The sequence below is a fragment of the Bombina bombina genome, unplaced genomic scaffold, assembly GCF_027579735.1.
Source record: "Bombina bombina isolate aBomBom1 unplaced genomic scaffold, aBomBom1.pri scaffold_78_1, whole genome shotgun sequence".
NCBI classification, from domain to species: domain Eukaryota; kingdom Metazoa; phylum Chordata; class Amphibia; order Anura; family Bombinatoridae; genus Bombina; species Bombina bombina.
This window is the reverse complement of record NW_026511871.1, coordinates 556985-576366: the sequence shown is the minus strand read 5'-3', so window position 1 is coordinate 576366 and position 19382 is coordinate 556985. Positions and strand designations below refer to the sequence as shown.

Below are 19382 nucleotides of genomic sequence, written 5' to 3'. Positions count from 1 at the left end.
GAAGTGGGGCTCCGGGAAAGAGGTCAATTTTGCAGTCATAGGGACAGTGGGGTGGTAGCACGTTGGCTGCCTTTTTCTCAAACACATCTGCAAAGTCCATATATACTGAGGGAAGGTTTGGAGGAGTCTGTATACTGGCTATGGGGATATGGAGTAGAGGAGTGACTTTAGCAAGGCAGGAATGGAAACAGGAGGCACCCCAGGAGGCCAGTTGTCCTTCAGCCCAGCCGAACTGTGGATTGTGTATATGAAGCCAAGGAAGACCAAGGATGACAGGCTGTGCTGGAGAATGAATGACCTTGAACTGCAGCTGTTCGGTATGAAGGACTCCCACAGTCAGGGTCAGGGGTTCTGACTCAAAATGGATCAACCCTGAACCAAGGGGGGTGCCATCCAGAGTAGTTATTTTGAGACAATGTCTTTTCTACAGAAGAGGCAAGCCAGCTTGAATCATAAAATGGTGATCCAGAAAGTTTCCAGCTGCCCCTGAATCAATGAAGGCTTGAGTGTGGACAGTGTTCTGGAGAAAGGTAAGGGTTACAGGTACCAGAATCCGAGTGGAGTGAGGGGATTTAGTAGAGATTATGCTTAAAGGTACCCCAGTGTTATCCCCTAAGCATTGGCTTTTCACGGCCGAAGGTCACAGTCCTTAAGTTGGTGGGTGTTAGACCCACAATAAAAGCATAGTCTCAATCTCCTTCTTCTCTGTCTTTCAGATTCTGAAGGTTTGAAGGAGGAGAGATCCATGGGTTCCTCCACTGGGGTAACTGGAGCTGTTGAAGGGGTAGAGGATACTGCTGAACTCGGACGAATAGGAGGACAGGAGGGAAGCACCCTCCTAGTTCTGTCTTTTTCAGCTTGTCTCTCCTGGAAGCGAGAGTCCAGACTGATACAAAGTGTTATAAAGTCATCCAAAGTAGAAGGAACATCACGATAAGTGAGTTCATCTTTGATGCGTTCATGCAGACCCCTCCTAAAGGCTGCAATCCCAAGTGGTTTCAAGTGCCAAGGTGCGAAACTTGATGGCAAATTGTGCCACCATTCTATTGTCCTGGCATAGGCCTAGGAGAGAAAATCCTGCAGCAGAGGTACGGCCAGAAGTCCCAAAGACAGAAGATAATGCAGAAATAAAAGCATTGGCATCATGCAGGAGTGGAGCGTTTTGTTCCAAAAGGGGAGAGACCCAGGCTAGAGCCTTGTCTTTCAGTAAGGAAATTATAAAGATGACCCTTGACGGGTGAGACTAAAAGGTGTGAGGATCATTGCAGAAGTGCAGCCTGCATTGGTTAAGAAAACCCCTGCAATCAGTAGTACCTCAGGCAATGGTATCCGGGGTATACTTCCAGAAGCAGAGGAGGTACTAGGAGCAGAGACTGGCGGTAGAACAACAGGGGCGGTATTCCTCACTGTAACTAGTAAAGAGAGTTGAGCGGTTATAGCCTTTAGCTTGTAATCCATATTCTGCAACTGTGTGGTATGGGTTCCCAACATCTGTCCCTGAAGATAAACTGCTCGTGCCACCTCATCTGGCTTCATGGCCCAAGTATAATGTAATGCTCGTGGGATACTCCTCTATCAGAGCGAACTCTTTCTTTCTTTCAGACCGAACTATTTCTTGCTTGGCTATCTCTCTCTTTTTACTTAGAGTTTCTCTCCTTCTTGGCTGCTAAGTTTTACAGGGGTGACATCTTGCTGCTCCCAGTATTTCAGGGGTAATGCCTTCCTGCATCTCAGTACCACAGGAGTAAAGCCTTCCTGTCCTTAGTACTTATGGGGTAATGCCTTCCTGAATCTCAGTACCATAAGAGTAAAGCCTTCCTTCTGTTTGTATTTCAGGGATAATGCCTTCCTGCTGTAATGCTCGTGGGATACTCCTCTATCAGACCAAACTCAGCCAGTAGTCTTGTTATCGCAGCGTCGAGCCGGAATTATGGGGAATATCCCAGAGCAGAGTAGGTTTGCAAGATGAGATAAATGGCACTCACCACAGGCAGGACAGTCATTGGTGGCAACAGGCAGGAAACCAGAGACAAACCACTAGGATGGTCAGGCAGGCAAGGTTCGGCAACAGTAAGGTAGTCCAGGGGTAAATCACTAGGATGATCAGGCAGGCAGGGTTCAGCAACAGTAAGGTAGTCCAGGGGTAAACCACTAGGATGGTCAGACAGGCAGGGTTTGGCAACAGTGAGGCAATCCAGGGCAGATAGGGGTTAACAGGTAGAGTGGTCAGACAAGCAGAGTTCAGCAGCAGTATCAATCCAGCAGACAAATCAATAACACCCAGGAGAACAGTAAGTAACACTTATACTTGGGCAGTGATAGGTAGGACTGACGTTACTTACATAGGTGCAGGATTCGCGCCACAGGAGATCCGGACCGGCTTCTGCAGGAGGAAGCGTGCAGCGATGACATCACTGCCGCACGCAGAGAGGAGCCGACTCCCCCCTAGGCAACAAGCAGACAGCAGGCGCCGCTATCTCAGTACCCCAGGAGTAAAGCCTTCCTGCCCGTAGTACTTATGGGTAATGCCTTTCTGCATCTCAGTACCACAGGAGTAAAGCCTTCCTGCTCTTAGTATTTCAGGTGTAATGCTTCCCTGCATCTCAGTACCACAGTAGTAAAGCCAGCAATGGTAACACCTTCCTTTCTGCAGTAAATAGTAGTATAAATAAATTATAGATTAAAATTTGTTCAGAAATTATCTCTGTTTTTGCACAATCCAGTAGACCTAGTAACTGCAGACTTGGCTGTGTGATTGGTTCAAATGTGTATAAGAAGCCAACAGGATTATGATTGGAGACCATTTTGTAAACATGGGTTAAAGGACCATTATCTTATCGCAGGTACCAACTCTCCTGTAACTCAATACGACCCAGGTACTTTCTGATGCTTCTTATGGGGCCGCCACTAATGAAATGATCTTCTGCTAAATGATGGCTAACTTTTACATTCTCATTTTTTCCTTCTGAATCAGTCTGTTCTGGTCTAAACAAATAGTAGAAAATAATCTGTTTTGATCCCTCCAGGCTATTCCTACTTATGATATCCTGATGCAAATGGAGTACTTAGATATGGTGATCCAGGAAACCCTTAGGTTGTACCCCCCAGCAGGTCGTCTGGAAAGGGTTTCCAAGCAAAATGTTGAGATTAATGGAGTTACCATTCCAAAGGGGACAATCACCATGATTCCTGCTTTTGTTCTGCACAAGGACCCTGAGTACTGGCCAGAACCAGAAGAGTTCCGCCCTGAAAGGTAACAACATTAGAGGCCAACAATAGATCCTCCCATATGAATGGTTTATAATCCACAAGTACCCATACTGTGCCGCAACACTGGTCAAGTTAAATAAATAGCACTCCTAATCTTGCGCTTATAATACAAGTTGAAATACTCAAAATAGCATAGTTCTTTACTCACAAGAAAATTTGATTTTCCTTCCTAAGATAGGGAGAGTCCACGGCTTAATTCCTTACTGTTGGGAAATACAACACCTGTCCACCAGGAGGAGGCAAAGACACCCAAGCCAAAGCCTTAAATATCCCTCCCACTTCCTTATTACCCCAGTCATTCTTTGCCTTTCATCACATTAGGAGGTGGCAGAGAAGTGGCAGAAGATTTGGAGAGTCCTGAAAAAGGGTATCTGCCCTTCGAGATAGGACTGGAGTTTTAAGTAGTCATGTCAACCTCTAAGTGAGAGTATTGATGAAAGTTAGAGTCTGGAGATACAGGGAAAGTTTTTCTGTGAAACCATCCAGACTACTGTTAATCAGTGTTGACGAGTTTCACTGCCTGCTTTCTCTCACTCAAGTCCATGTCAGAAGCGCTGCTATAAGACTGTCACACTTGAGAGGCTGTGTTCTGTTCCACAGCATGGATCCTGGAGGTAAGACTGTTTAAATTTTTACACATAAAACGCTATTACAGGGTCACAGTGTAGCTCCTCTATACCTTGATAGGATGCAGGGTTAATATCTTCTGAAGGAGGATTATTGAACAGTTGGTGTCAATTAATCAGTGTATTAAATATTTACATGCTGATTTGTGTGATTTTTTTCCTGGGCTGATAGACTGTGTGTTTTTGGCTGGAACAAACAGGTTTCACTTTCGTTTTTGAAAGTGTTGCACAGCTCCTATTACTTGCTGTACTTGTAATAACAAGGGAAGTACTGTCTTGCCCTCCATGTGACCGGGTGTGGTCTATGTTCATTTCCTCCATTCTGGCTGAGACTTGAACCTGAGGAGACCGTTTCCTCTGTTAACTTTCTGGGTCTAGGAGGTGGTGAGTGATCCAGCCATTGGGAGTATAAATGTGCAGTTTTCTAGAATAAAAAACGTTTTTATTTGTGTCCTTTTGTGGGTATAACCTGAGCTATGGAGGACTCTGACATGTTAGAAGGTACTCCTTCTGTACTAAATCATACCTGTTTATATTGTGTGGAGGCCGTGGTTTTCCCGCCCACTCAATTATGTTCCACATGCCTTAACACCTTTATAAAGTCTAAGAAGGGAGACAAGCCTGATTAGGCTCTTAGTCCCTCTGAGCCGTCTACCTCTCAGGACTCGGCGTCCTGTGAGATTACTACCCTTGCTAAATTATCCACTCCACATGCAGTTCCCCGTAGCACATCTAATCCTCCATCCTGAGGGTACCTTCTTCCTGCAGACTTTGCCGCGCAGTTACAAACGGCGGTGTCTGCGGCCCTCAGTTCATTACCTCACTCTAATAAATGCAAGAGAAAGGTTAAACATAGCTCTCCTGACCTAGAGTCATCTAAATATTTATCGGATTTAGCTATTATGTCCCAGTTATCCGATGATGAGTTAACCTCTGTAGCTTCAGAGGGTGAACTTACTGGGTTGGAGTCCTTAGCGTCTAAGCCTCCTGCTGCGGTGGAACCGTCCTTTAGATTTAAAATTGAGCACTTGCGTTTTTTATTAAAGGAGGTTCTGTCTAGGTTCTGTCTATGATACCTAAATTAGACAGAGTGTACGAAGACAGGAAAGTTCCTTTGACTTTTCCTGTGCCGGTTAAGATGGTGAACATTATTAAGAATGAATGGGAAAGAATTGGTTCTTCCTTTTGCCCCTCGTCTACTTTTAAAAAGTTGTTCCCGGTCTCGGACTCTCAACTGGATTTGTGGGGCTCCATTCCTAAGGTGGATGGTGCTATCTCTACGCTTGCTATCTCTTGAGGATAGTTCTTTGTTCAGAGAGCCGATGGATAAGAAAATGAAAACCTTTCTGAGAAAGATGTTTCAACATACGGGATTTTTGTTTCAACCGGCGGCTGCAGTTGCCACGGTTGCCGGAGCAGCTACCTACTGGTGCGACTCTTTGTCGGAACTCATTGAGGTGGAGTCTCCCCTCGAGGATATTTAAGACAGAATTAAAGTTCTGAGAATTGCTAATTATTTTATCTGTGATGCCAACATGCAAATTATTAGCCTAAATGCAAAGGCCTCTGGCTTTGCGGTCCTAGCCCGCCAGGCACTCTGATTGAAGTCTTAGTCTGTGGATATGACTTCTAAGTCCAGACTCCTTTCTCTTCCCTTCAAGGGAAAGATTTTATTTGGTTCAGGCCTGGACTCTGTTATTTCTGCGGTTACTGGAGACAAGGGTGCCATCCTACAGCAAGATAAGAAGAACAAGTCTAAGGGACGACAATCTTCTAATTTTTTTTCTGACAAATCCCAACAATAACAATCCTCCTCCAAGCCCGAGCAACCCAAGAGTACTTGGAAGCCAGCTCAGTCCTGGAATAAATCCAAGCAGAATAAGAAGCCCACCGAAAACAAATCGGCATAAAGGGGTGGCCCCCGATCCGGGATCGGATCGTGTAGGGGGCAGATTGTCTCTTTTTTCAGACCCCTGGTTCAAGGACATACAGGAATTATCGGTCCTAGAGATGGTATCTCAGGGATACAAGATAGGCTTCAAATCTCATCAGCCAATGGGCAGATTCCTTCTCTCAAATCTGTCTACCAGATCAGAAAAAGGGATGCCTTTCTAGGGTGCGTTCGGGATATATTCTCCTTAGGAGTTGTTGTCCCGGTGCCTATCAAAGAAAGAGGTTTGGGGTTTTATTCAAACCTTTTCGTGGTCCCAAAGAAGGAGGGAACTATCCACCCAATTCTGGACCTAAAGTGCTTAAACAAATTTCTCAGTGTCCCTTCCTTCAAGATGGAGACAATAAGGTCCATCCTTCCTTTAATTCAGGAAGGCCAGTTTATGACCACTATAGATCTGAATCCACAGGGAACATTTTCAGTTCCTGAGGTTTGCATTCCTGGACCAGCACTTCCAGTTCATTGCCCTTCCGTTTGGCCTAGCTATTGCTCTAAGAATCTTTACAAAGGTTCTGGGGGCTGTTCTAGCCCTTCAAAAAATCAAAAAAGGTAACACGCTCCTTGTATTAAAGATAAAACATAGCATTTATTAATCTTCATTAACCCCTTAATGACCACAGCACTTTTCCATTTTCTGTCCGTTTGGGACCAAGGCTATTTTTACATTTCTGCGGTGTTTGTGTTTAGCTGTAATTTTCCTCTTACTCATTTACTGTACCCACACATATTATATACCGTTTTTCTCGCCATTAAATGGACTTTCTAAAGATACCATTATTTTCATCATATCTTATCATTTACTATAAAAAAAAATATAAAATATGAGGAAAAAATCGAAAAAAACACATTTTTTCTAACTTTGACCCCCAAAATCTGTTACATATCTACAACCACCAAAAAACACCCATGCTAAATAGTTTCAAAATTTTATCCTGAGTTTAGAAATACCAAATGTTTACATGTTCTTTGCTTTTTTTGTAACTTATAGGGCCATAAATACAAGTAGCACTTTGCTATTTCCAAACCATTTTTTTTTCAAAATTAGGGCTAGTTACATTAGAACACTAATATCTTTCAGGAATCTCTGAATATCCATTGACATGTATATATTTTTTTTTAGTAGACAACCCAAAGTATTGATCTAGGCCCATTTTGGTATATTTCATGCCACCATTTTACCGCCAAATGCGATCAAATACAAAAAATCGTTCACTTTTTTACAAATTTTTTACAAACTTTTGGTTTCTCACTGAAATTATTTGCAAACCGCTTGTGCAATTATGGCATAAATGGTTGTAAATTCTTCTCTGGGATCCCCTTTGTTCAGAAATAGCAGACATATATGGCTTTAGCATTGCTTTTTGGTAATTAGAAGGCCGCTAAATGCCACTGCGCACCACACGTGTATTATGCCCAGCAATGAAGGGGTTAATTAGGGAGCATGTAGGGAGCATTTTGGGGTAATTTTAGCTTTAGTGTAGTGTAGTAGACAACCCCAACTATTGATCTAGGCCCATTTTGGTATATTTCATGCCACCATTTCACCGCCAAATGCAATCAAATAAAAAAAAAAACGTTAACTTTTTCACAATTTTAGGTTTCTCACTGAAATCATTTACAAACAGCTTATGCAATTATGGCACAAATGGTTGTAAATGTTTCTCTGGGATCCCCTTTGTTCAGAAATAGCAGACATATATGGCTTTGGCGATGCTTTTTGGTAATTAGAAGGCCGCTAAATGCTGCTGCGCATCACGCGTGTATTATGTCTAGCAGTGAAGGGGTTAATTATGTAGCTTGTAGGGAACTTGCAGGGTTAATTTTAGCTTTAGTGTAGAGCTCAGCCTCCCACCTGAAACATCAGACCCCCTGATGCCTCCCAAATAGCTCTCTTCCCTCCCCCACCCCACAATTGTCCCCGCCATCTTAAGTACTGGCAGAAACTCTGCCAGTACTAAAATAAAAGGTATATTTGGGCTTTTTTGAGTTTTTTTTTAGCATATTTACATATGCTGCTGTGTAGGATCCCCCCTTAGCCCCCAACCTCACAGATCCCCCCACCAAACAGCTCTCTAACCCTCCCCCTCTGCCTTAATGGGCGCCATCTTGGTCAGTTTAGAACAAAAATGTGCTTTTTTTTTAAGAAAAATCCCTTTTTCTGTAGTGTAGCTCCCCCCACACCCAAGAACAACCCCCCACCCCTCCAAGATCCCTTTTACTGAAGTTTATTTTTTTTTTAATTTGTCCCTTTTCCCCCACAGTTACAATCTAATTTTCTGTAGTATAGCGGTTCCCACCCGCTCCCGCCCCGTGCACGCGCCCGCCCGCCACCCTCTGTGCACGCGCGCGCGCCCGTGCGCGCCCCCGTCAGCTCCAGCCCCGATCCCGCCCCCCTCCACCTTATACGGCCCATCGATGGCCGCCCACCCGCCTCCCAAGTCAGCTCCCACCCACCAACGTTACCGGCCACCGATGTCCGGTGCAGAGAGGGCCACAGAGTGGCTCTCTCTGCATCGGATGGCCATGCAGGGTTATTGCAGGATGCCTCCATATCGAGGCATCACTGCAATAACCGGAAAGCAGCTGGAAGCGAGCAAGATCGCTTCCAGCTGCTTTCCACACCGAGGACGTGCAGGGTACGTTCTCAGGCATTAACTGCCTTTTTTTTGAGGACGTACCCTGCACGTCCTTGGTCGTTAAGGGGTTAAAAAAGTTATATATACAGCGGTCAAGATCTATTATTGCTAGATAGCGTGGCACACTGGCTTACGGGTTTCGGGCGTCGGCCGTAATCATAGCCTGTTGATGTGTGATGCCTGATACATTTAAAAACCCCTTGCTGGATAGTGATTGGATAAAATCTACTTAACACAATCTAGTTTGTACACTGAAAGCATCTGCACTGATTTACACTAAACATCAAGAAAGTCTATATATGTAAGGGAAATGTGTACTTAAACCTTATGCATAAAGACCCTAGTATGTGAGACTTAAATAGAGTACAGAATGTTTAAACACTGTCTACAATCTGCTAGACTAAATCTATGTGTGATTAGTTTGTTTAATAGGGTCTGTACTTTTTACTTCCAAATAGACCTGTGCACTCTTAAAACATCGTTTGTCTCACACATAAATTCTGAGCATTATTTTAAGCAATAAACAGATAAGTGGTAGGAAACATATATCCCTCAAAAACACGGCTAGATAAGATTACTTTGCATCTGTTAATACATATACAAAATACATGGGTAAATAGTCAGATGTATACATCATTTCAAGACATAAAAAGATAAAATTACCAGACCTCTATTAACACAACTGAATACACAGGTTAATATAAATACTTCAAAAGTTGTTATGCGTAATTGTTATCTAATTGAGTTTTCTGACTTACCCTCAGGAAATGCTTAATTCTTAAGATTACTAGTTATTTCATAATATACAGATTCTGGATAGAATGCATTTCCTGTAGGATAATAAGCAAAATTAATGATATAAGAGAATGTTCTGATTATAGACTAGAAAATGGTACTATTAAAAGAGTGTTGCTAAATCTGTAAAAGGGAGGGGGAGAGGGGGGGAGGAAAAAGGGATTCTTAATTAATATATGTCTGAGAGAAAACCAGATCAAGGTACTTTTACTGATAAGTTAATAGTATGAAATAAAACTCCCTAACTCAACTATTAAAGATATACAATATTCTTTAATGGCCAAATGTGCGTTTGAGCTTCTGATCTAGCCATAGTCTACATGGATATATTTTGTATGCTTAGTATGTTTATTTTGTTAATAGTGTTCACCCCAAGTTTAGCTGGTAAAAGCCAGAACATTATGGATAATATTACATAAAAAATGCCATAACATCTAAACTAGTTGATAAGGTATATATGTACTCAACTCATTCTGGGTATATCTATCTGAGCAGGTTTATCCAAATTATTCCCAAAAATTGATAATATCATACTTTGAATTGAGACCCAATGGATGTCTCGTCTGAAGTTTAAACATCCAAAATATCTCTCTTTTGGCAAGTAGTTTGTCCATGTCTCCCCCTCTGTTGGGCACTTTAACCTGTTCTATTGCGCACCATCTCATGGTATTTAGGTTTCCATCATGCAATTCAGAAAAATGTCGAACGAGGGGGGTCGAGGACTTGCCTCTCTCTAGGGTAGAAAGATGTTCTCTGATTCTTGATTTGATGTCTCTGGACGTAAGTCCTATATATTGGACATTACATCTAGTGCATCGAATCATATAGATTACATTTTTTGACATGCAGTTCATTAGTGATTTTATTGGAAAAACCTCTCCTGTAAAACAAGAAGTAAACTCCCTGGTTTTATCCATATAGTCACAGGGTTTACATTTGTTGTGTCCACAACTGTACATACCCCTACTGCTAAGCCAAGTGCTGGTGTTGCTGGCTTGTTGTTTTAACAGTGTAGGAGATAGTATGTTCCCTAAAGTTGGGCTTCTTCTGGAGCTACACCTAATTCCCTCCTTGACTAGTTCTGTTAATTTATCGTCCGCTGCCAAAAGGGGAAAATGTTTTTTGACAATCTGTGTGATCTGTTGGTATTGAGAACTATAAGTTGTCACAAAATTAACTCCTTTGAAATTTTCTTGTTTTTTCTTTTTATTTTTGAAAAGACTTTCTCTGCTTATTTTGCTACATTGTTTTCTTGCTCTGGTAATGGTGTTCTTATGGTATTCTCTCTCTTTGAGTCTAGCTACCAATTCATCCGCTTGTTTATTGTACTCTGACTCTTGCTTGCAATTGCGTTTTAGGCGAATTAATTCCCCTTTAGCTACAGCAGCCGCTGTTTGCGATGACAACTGCTCCCATGTAAAAGGGAATTTCCTGATATTGGTTTCCTGTATGTTTTGGTTGTTATTCCCTGTCCTGTACCTTTCAGTGTTAGATCAAGGTAGTTAATGTTGGTTTGTTGTAACTCAAATGTGAAGGAGAGCCCTATGGTGTTTGTGTTGAGATAGTTAACAAATTCAGGGATTTGATCATTAGACCCCCTCCATATAAAGATGAGGTCGTCTATGTACCTCTTGTACATGACTATTTCCGACTTAAACAAATTTCTATCTCCAAAGATGTGGGAGTGCTCCCACCAACCTAAAAATAGGTTGGCGTATGAGGGGGCAAATTTTGCCCCCATCGCAGTCCCACATCTCTGGAGATAGAATACCCCCTCAAAGAGAAAGAAATTGTGCGTTAAAAGAAATTCAGTTATCTTGAGTAAAAATTGCTGAAATTCCTCTGTAAATTCAGTGTAATTGTATAGAAAAAATTCAATAGCCTTCAGACCCTCCGAATGGGGTATAGAGGAGTACAGAGATACTGCATCCACTGTGATCCATTTGTATGTATCACACCACTCTATTTGTTCTGTAATTGTTATAATGTGTTTTGTATCTCGTACATATGACTGTAGTGTGGTAACTAGGGGCTGTAAGATGGAATCTAGCCATTGTGACAAATGCTCGGTCAGAGACCCTATACCACTCACAATTGGTCTGCCTTTTACCTGATGTAGGGACTTATGTGTTTTTGGCAAATGGTAAAAAAGAGGGACCTTAGGATTTTGAACCATAATGTAATTAGCTGTTTTTATGTCAAAAAACCCTCTTCAATACCCTGGTCTACAATGTGTGATAGTTCTTTAGTGTATGTTTTAGTAGGGTTGCTGGTAAGTACTGAGTAATTATCCCTATTCCCTAGTTGCCTGTTCGCTTCCTCTATGTAGTCAATTTTGTCTAATATGGTTATTGTTCCACCCTTATCAGAGTTTTTGATGACTATTTCTGTATTCTCCTGAAGACTTTTCAGTGCCTAAACTGTTTTTCCAATTTAGTTAGGTTTGATTTAGATGGTTTACTCGATGTCTTTAAAGCCAAAAGGTCAGTTTCAATCCTATTGAAAAATGTTTCAATGATGTTTCCTCTGGAATGTATTGGATAAAAATCTGACTTTGGCTTAAAAGAGGCCCCTTTATTAATTCTTTCCTGTGTTATGGCTGTGTCTAGTCCTTGTAAAGTCACTATGTCACATGATTCCTCAAAAGATAGAATATGTTCCCTTATTGATGTTCTCTCAATTATTTCAGTATCTGTGTTGTCCACAGTGTTAGTGTCTCCAAAAAAGTGTTTCTTTAGTGTAATGTTTCTGATCAATTTGTTTATGTCTATTATTGTTTGAAAGACATCAAAATCAGTGGTGGGTGAAAAAGACAAACCATACTCCAATACTTTATATTGCTCTCTCGTCAAGTTATGATGTGATAAATTTATTACATTCCCTACTTGTACTTTGTATTGGTTTTGGTAGGTCGTAACTGATACCTCTCCTGGCATTGTGTCTCCACTATATTTGGTGCAGGGGGACCTGTCTCCAAGGGAAAAACCTGATCCAATACACTTGTGTTGATATCTGTGTTGGAAGTTTTTACATTAGATGTGACATATTTGCTTTGTGTTGTAGTGGTTCTGGGTCTTACTACTTGTTGTACCTCAGATTCTGTTTGTGTTGTTGTTTTTAATATACCTGTTTGTATGTTGCTATCTTCCTCATTCCCTGAGGATTTGTCATCTGCCAGAACTCAGAGTATTGCAGTAGCCCCATACTTGGACGATATTCTGGTGCAAGCACCATCCTTTCGTCTTGCGGAAGAATTCTCGGAGTCTCTTCTCAGTCTTCTTCGATCACATGGATGGAAGATAAACTTGGAGAAGAGTTCTCTTATTCCAATTACCAGGGTGGAATTGCTGGGTACTATAATAGACTCCATATCCATAAGGATATTTCTAACAGACCAGAGACGTTGCAAGCTAATTTCGGCATGTCTAGCCCTCCGGACCTCCTTGAGTCCCTCTGTGGCTCAGTGTATGAAGGTGATTGGTCTCAAGGTGTCCCGCATGGACATTATTCCTTTTGCCAGGTTCCATCTCAGACCTTTACAACTGTGCATGCTGAGACAGTGGGACGGTGATCATTTAGATCTGTCTCAACAGATTGTATTAGACAGCCGGTCGAGAGAATCACTCGCTTGGTGGCTCTGTCCAGATCATCTGTCCCAAGGGACATGCTTCTTAAGACCATCCTGGGAGATTGTGACTACGGACGCAAGCCTATCTGGATGGAGAGCTGCTTGGGGTGCCAGGAAGGCACAGGGGTTGTGGACTTAGGAGGAGTCCTCCCTCCTGATCAATATTTTGGAACTACGGGCAATCTTCAAGGCCTTGAAGGCTCGGCCACTTCTGGGTTTGTCCCAGTTTATCAGATTCCAATCAGACAATATAACCTCGGTGGCTTACATCAACCATCAGGGGGGGACGAGAAGTTCCTTGGCGATGAAGGAAGTATCTCAGATTCTGGAGTAGGTTTGCTGTCAGCGATCCACATTGCGGGTGTGGACAACTGGTAGGTGGATTTTCTCAGCAGGCAATCCTTCCATCCAGGGCAACGGTCTATCCATCCTGAGGTGTTTGCAGAGATATGCAGCAGGTGGGGGATGCCAGAGATAGGTCTCATGGCATCCCGTCTCAATACCAAGCTACCCAGGTACGGGTCGAGGTTGAGGGACCCCAAGCAGATCTAATAGATGCACTAGCAGTGCCCTGGAGGTTCAAACTCATATATCGTTTTCCTCCATTATCGCTTCTTCCTTGAGTGGTGGCCCGCATCAAGCAGGAGCGAGTATCAGTAATCCTGATTGCTTCATCGTTGCCGTGAAGGACGTGGTTCGCAGGTCTAGTGGTTATTGGGTGCATGGGTATTGGGTTAGGGGGGGATCTATGAAGTTAGCTTCTCTGTCATGAGCCATTTACCCTTCAACTGTTCTGACATGAAGTAAGTACTGTTGGAGAAGGGAGATAGTATTTGTGTATGCACGGTGACAGGTAAGGTCAAGAGATACCTCTCCCATTTCATCATGAAAGATTTAATTTGTCTCTCTAAATCACCCTTGACATCTGCTTGTTCTATAAGCAATTGTGTGTGTATGAGTCTGGTAAATTGCATTATGGAAGGCGGTGTGTTTGTTATCCATTGTTTTAGTATTAGCTTCCTAGCTATGAGTATGGTGAAGTTCAGAAACGTGTTGTAGGGGTCCCCTTGTATGTGGCCACTTTTTCAAAATTTTACAAGCAGCTTTCGGGAGAAAAGTTTTGCAGGCTGTGGTGCCCTCAGAATAGGGTCCGCCTCTTCCTTTTTGTTTCCTCCCGTTATTCATTCAGTGTCCTCTGGAGCTTGGGTATAGTTTTCCCAACAGTAAGGAATGAAGTTTTGGACTCTCCCTATCTTAGGAAGGAAAACATAATTTATGCTTACCAGATAAATTCCTTCCTGATAGGGAGAGTCCCCAGCCCCCACACATTTTTTCTTGTCTATGGGCGGTCCCCTATTATTTATTTTATTCTTCTGGCACCATTTATACCCTAATGTTTCTCCTACTTTTCCTTGTTCCTTCGGCAGAATGACTGGGGTAATGAGGAAGTGGGAGGGATATTTAAGTCTTTGGCTGGGATGTATTTGCCTCCTCCTGGTGGCCAGGTGTTGTATTTCCCAGTAAGGGAAATGAAGCCGTGGACTCTCCCTATCCGGAAGGAAAGGAATTTATCTGGTAAGCATAAATTATGTTTTTAATTTTAAATAGAGTAAAGAACAATGCTATTTTAAGTATTTTCTATAAAAAAAATTTTTTATAGGTATATGGTATATGACAAGATAATAGCAAAAGTGTGGGAATACAAGGGAGATTACCACTAAGAATGTGAGATTAGCACTCACTGTCCTGACTACAAAAAGGCGGGGTAGAATTAACTAATATAAAACATAACTTTTAATGTATGATGATTAAAAAAGGGATTGGATACGGTATTGGATACGTAAATCCAATTAAAACTATGCAAAATTAATTTTACAATATGCTGGAGTTAATAACACGATAGATTTCACCAGAATCACACCACACTAGGGTTAATTCTTATCACCAAAATTATTTTGGCACTTGTATGTCCATTCACTAATTTATCTTCTTTCATAATTTTGTTTAAAACAATTTAGTCATCACAATTAATACCCATATACAATCACGTTTCTTCATGGCATTTCACAAATCGGCCAGATTTATTCATATACTCTATTTGTATTTTATTTATTTTGAAACTTTGTCACTTCTGTGGCAAAAAGATCCTTTTTACTTTAATACGCACACTGGCCTAGATTTGGAGTTTGGCGGTAAAAGGGCTGTTAACGCTCCGCGGGCTTTTTTCTGGCCGCACCATAAATTAACTCTGGTATCGAGAGTTTAATCAAATGCTGCGTTAGGCTCCAAAAAAGGAGCGTAGAGCATTTTTACCGCAAATGCAACTCTCGATACCAGAGTTGCTTACGGACGCGGCCGGCCTCAAAAACGTGCTCGTGCACGATTCTCCCATAGGAAACAATGGGGCTGTTTGAGCTGAAAAAAAAACCTAACACCTGCAAAAAAGCAGCGTTCAGCTCCTAACGCAGCCCCATTGTTTCCTATGGGGAAACACTTCCTACGTCTGCACCTAACACCCTAACATGTACCCCGAGTCTACACACCCCTAACCTTACACTTATTAACCCCTAATCTGCCGCCCCCGCTATAGCTGACACCTGCATATTTTTTTTAACCCCTAATCTGCCGCTCCGTAAACCGCCGCAACCTACGTTATCCCTATGTACCCCTAATCTGCTGCCCTAACATCGCCGACCCCTATATTCTATTTATTAACCCCTAATCTGCCCCCCTCAACGTCGCCGACACCTGCCTACACTTATTAACTCCTAATCTGCCGAGCGGACCTGAGCGCTACTATAATAAAGTTATTAACCCCTAATCCGCCTCACTAACCCTATCATAAATAGTATTAACCCCTAATCTGCCCTCCCTAACATCGCCGACACCTACCTTCAATTATTAACCCCTAATCTGCCGAGCGGACCTCACCGCTTTTCTAATAAATGTATTAACCCCTAAAGCTAAGTCTAACCCTAATACTAACACCCCCCTAAGTTAAATATAATTTACATCTAACGAAATTAATTAACTCTTATTAAATAAATGATTCCTATTTAAAGCTAAATACTTACCTGTAAAATAAATCCTAATATAGCTACAATATAAATTATAATTATATTATAGCTATTTTAGGATTAATATTTATTTTACAGGCAACTTTGTAATTATTTTAACCAGGTACAATAGCTATTAAATAGTTAAGAACTATTTAATAGTTACCTAGTTAAAATAATAACAAATTTACCTGTAAAATAAATCCTAACCTAAGATATAATTAAACCTAACACTACCCTATCAATAAATTAATTAAATAAACTACCTACAATTACCTACAATTAACCTAACACTACACTATCAATAAATTAATTAAACACAATTCCTACAAATAAATACAATTAAATAAACTAGCTAAAGTACAAAAAATAAAAAAGAACTAAGTTACAAAAAATAAAAAAATATTTACAAACATAAGAAAAATATTACAACAATTTTAAACTAATTACACCTACTCTAAGCCCCCTAATAAAATAACAAAGCCCCCCAAAATAAAAAATTCCCTACCCTATTCTAAATTAAAAAAGTTACAAGCTCTTTTACCTTACCAGCCCTGAACAGGGCCCTTTGCGGGGCATGCCCCAAGGATTTCAGCTCTTTTGCCTGTAAAAAAAAACATACCATACCCCCCCCCCAACATTACAACCCACCACCCACATACCCCTAATCTAACCCAAACCCCCCTTAAATAAACCTAACACTAAGCCCCTGAAGATCTTGCTACCTTGTCTTCACCATACCAGGTTCACCGATCCGTCCTGGCTCCAACATCTTCATCCAACCCAAGCGGGGGTTGGCGATCCATCATCCGGTGCTGAAGAGGTCCAGAAGAGGCTCCAAAGTCTTCCTCCTATCCGGCAAGAAGAGGACATCCGGACCGGCAAACATCTTCTCCAAGCGGCATCTTCAATCTTCTTCCATCCGGTGCGGAGCGGGTCCATCTTGAAGCAGGCGACGCGGATCCATCCTCTTCTTCCGTTGTCTCCCGACGAATGACGGTTCCTTTAAGGGACGTCATCCAAGATGGCGTCCCTCGAATTCCGATTGGCTGATAGGATTCTATCAGCCAATCGGAATTAAGGTAGGAATTTTCTGATTGGCTGATGGAATCAGCCAATCAGAATCAAGTTCAATCCGATTGGCTGATCCAATCAGCCAATCAGATTGAGCTCGCATTCTATTGGCTGTTCCGATCAGCCAATAGAATGCGAGCTCAATCTGATTGGCTGATTGGATCAGCCAATCGGATTGAACTTGATTCTGATTGGCTGATTCCATCAGCCAATCAGAAAATTCCTACCTTAATTCCGATTGGCTGATAGAATCCTATCAGCCAATCGGAATTCGAGGGACGCCATCTTGGATGACGTCCCTTAAAGGAACCGTCATTCGTCGGGAGACAACGGAAGAAGAGGATGGATCCGCGTCGCCTGCTTCAAGATGGACCCGCTCCGCACCGGATGGAAGAAGATTGAAGATGCCGCTTGGAGAAGATGTTTGCCGGTCCGGATGTCCTCTTCTTGCCGGATAGGAGGAAGACTTTGGAGCCTCTTCTGGACCTCTTCAGCACCGGATGATGGATCGCCAACCCCCGCTTGGGTTGGATGAAGATGTTGGAGCCAGGACGGATCGGTGAACCTGGTATGGTGAAGACAAGGTAGGAAGATCTTCAGGGGCTTAGTGTTAGGTTTATTTAAGGGGGGTTTGGGTAAGATTAGGGGTATGTGGGTGGTGGGTTGTAATGTTGGGGGGGGGTATGGTATGGTTTTTTTTACAGGCAAAAGAGCTGAAATCCTTGGGGCATGCCTTGCAAAGGGCCCTGTTCAGGGCTGGTAAGGTAAAAGAGCTTGTAACTTTTTTAATTTAGAATAGGGTAGGGAATTTTTTATTTTGGGGGGCTTTGTTATTTTATTAGGGGGCTTAGAGTAGGTGTAATTAGTTTAAAATTGTTGTAATATTTTTCTTATGTTTGTAAATATTTTTTTATTTTTTGTAACTTAGTTCTTTTTTATTTTTTGTACTTTAGCTAGTTTATTTAATTGTATTTATTTGTAGGAATTGTGTTTAATTAATGTATTGATAGTGTAGTGTTAGGTTAATTGTAGGTAATTGAAGGTAGTTTATTTAATTAATTTATTGATAGGGTAGTGTTAGGTTTAATTATATCTTAGGTTAGGATTTATTTTACAGGTAAATTTGTTATTATTTTAACTAGGTAACTATTAAATAGTTCTTAACTATTTAATAGCTATTGTACCTGGTTAAAATAAATACAAAGTTACCTGTAAAATAAATATTAATCCTAAAATAGCTATAATATAATTATAATTTATATTGTAGCTATATTAGGATTTATTTTACAGGTAAGTATTTAGCTTTAAATAGGAATCATTTATTTAATAAGAGTTAATTAATTTCGTTAGATGTAAATTATATTTAAGTTAGGGGGGTGTTAGTGTTAGGGTTAGACTTAGCTTTAGGGGTTAATCAATTTATTAGAATAGCGGTGAGCTCCGGTCGTCAGATTAGGGGTTAATAATTGAAGGTAGGTGTCGGCGATGTTAGGGAGGGCAGATTAGGGGTTAATACTATTTATGATAGGGTTAGTGAGGCGGGTTAGGGGTTAATAACTTTATTATAGTAGCGCTCAGGTCCGCTCGGCAGATTAGGGGTTAATAAGTGTAGGCAGGTGTCGGCGACGTTGTGGGGGGCAGATTAGGGGTTAATAAATATAATATAGGGGTCGGCGGTGTTAGGGGTAGCAGATTAGGGGTACATAGGGATAACGTAGGTGGCGGCGCTTTGCGGTCGGAAGATTAGGGGTTAATTATTTTAAGTAGCTGGCGGCGACGTTGTGGGGGGCAGGTTAGGGGTTAATAAATGTAATACAGGGGTCGGCGGGGTTAGGGGCAGCAGATTAGGGGTACATAAGTATAACATAGGTGGCGGTCGGCAGATTAGGGGTTAAAAATTTTAATCGAGTGGCGGCGATGTGGGGGGAGCTCGGTTTAGGGGTACATAGGTAGTTTATGGGTGTTAGTGTACTTTAGGGTACAGTAGTTAAGAGCTTTATGAACCGGCGTTAGCCAGAAAGCTCTTAACTCCTGCTATTTTCAGGCGGCTGGAATTTTGTCGTTAGAGCTCTAACGCTCACTTCAGAAACGACTCTAAATACCAGCGTTAGAAAGATCCCATTGAAAAGATAGGATACGCAAATGGCGTAGGGGGATCTGCGGTATGGAAAAGTCGCGGCTGAAAAGTGAGCGTTAGACCCTTTAATCACTGACTCCAAATACCAGCGGGCGGCCAAAACCAGCGTTAGGAGCCTCTAACGCTGGTTTTGACGGCTACCGCCGAACTCCAAATCTAGGCCTAAATCACCGTATCTGCTGATACATTTCCATCACTAGAAACAGACA

At 41.8% G+C, this 19382-nt stretch overlaps 1 protein-coding gene across 1 annotated transcript in view; it reads left to right on the top strand.

The window, feature by feature from the left end:
* LOC128643985 (cytochrome P450 3A9) overlaps positions 1-19382 on the top strand; it is a 607001-nt gene that overhangs the window by 526081 nt on the left and 61538 nt on the right. Inside the window, exon 12 of the mRNA XM_053696752.1 lies at positions 3027-3253. Within this exon, the coding sequence (XP_053552727.1) occupies positions 3027-3253 (227 nt within the window). The remainder of the gene's footprint in view (positions 1-3026; positions 3254-19382) is intronic.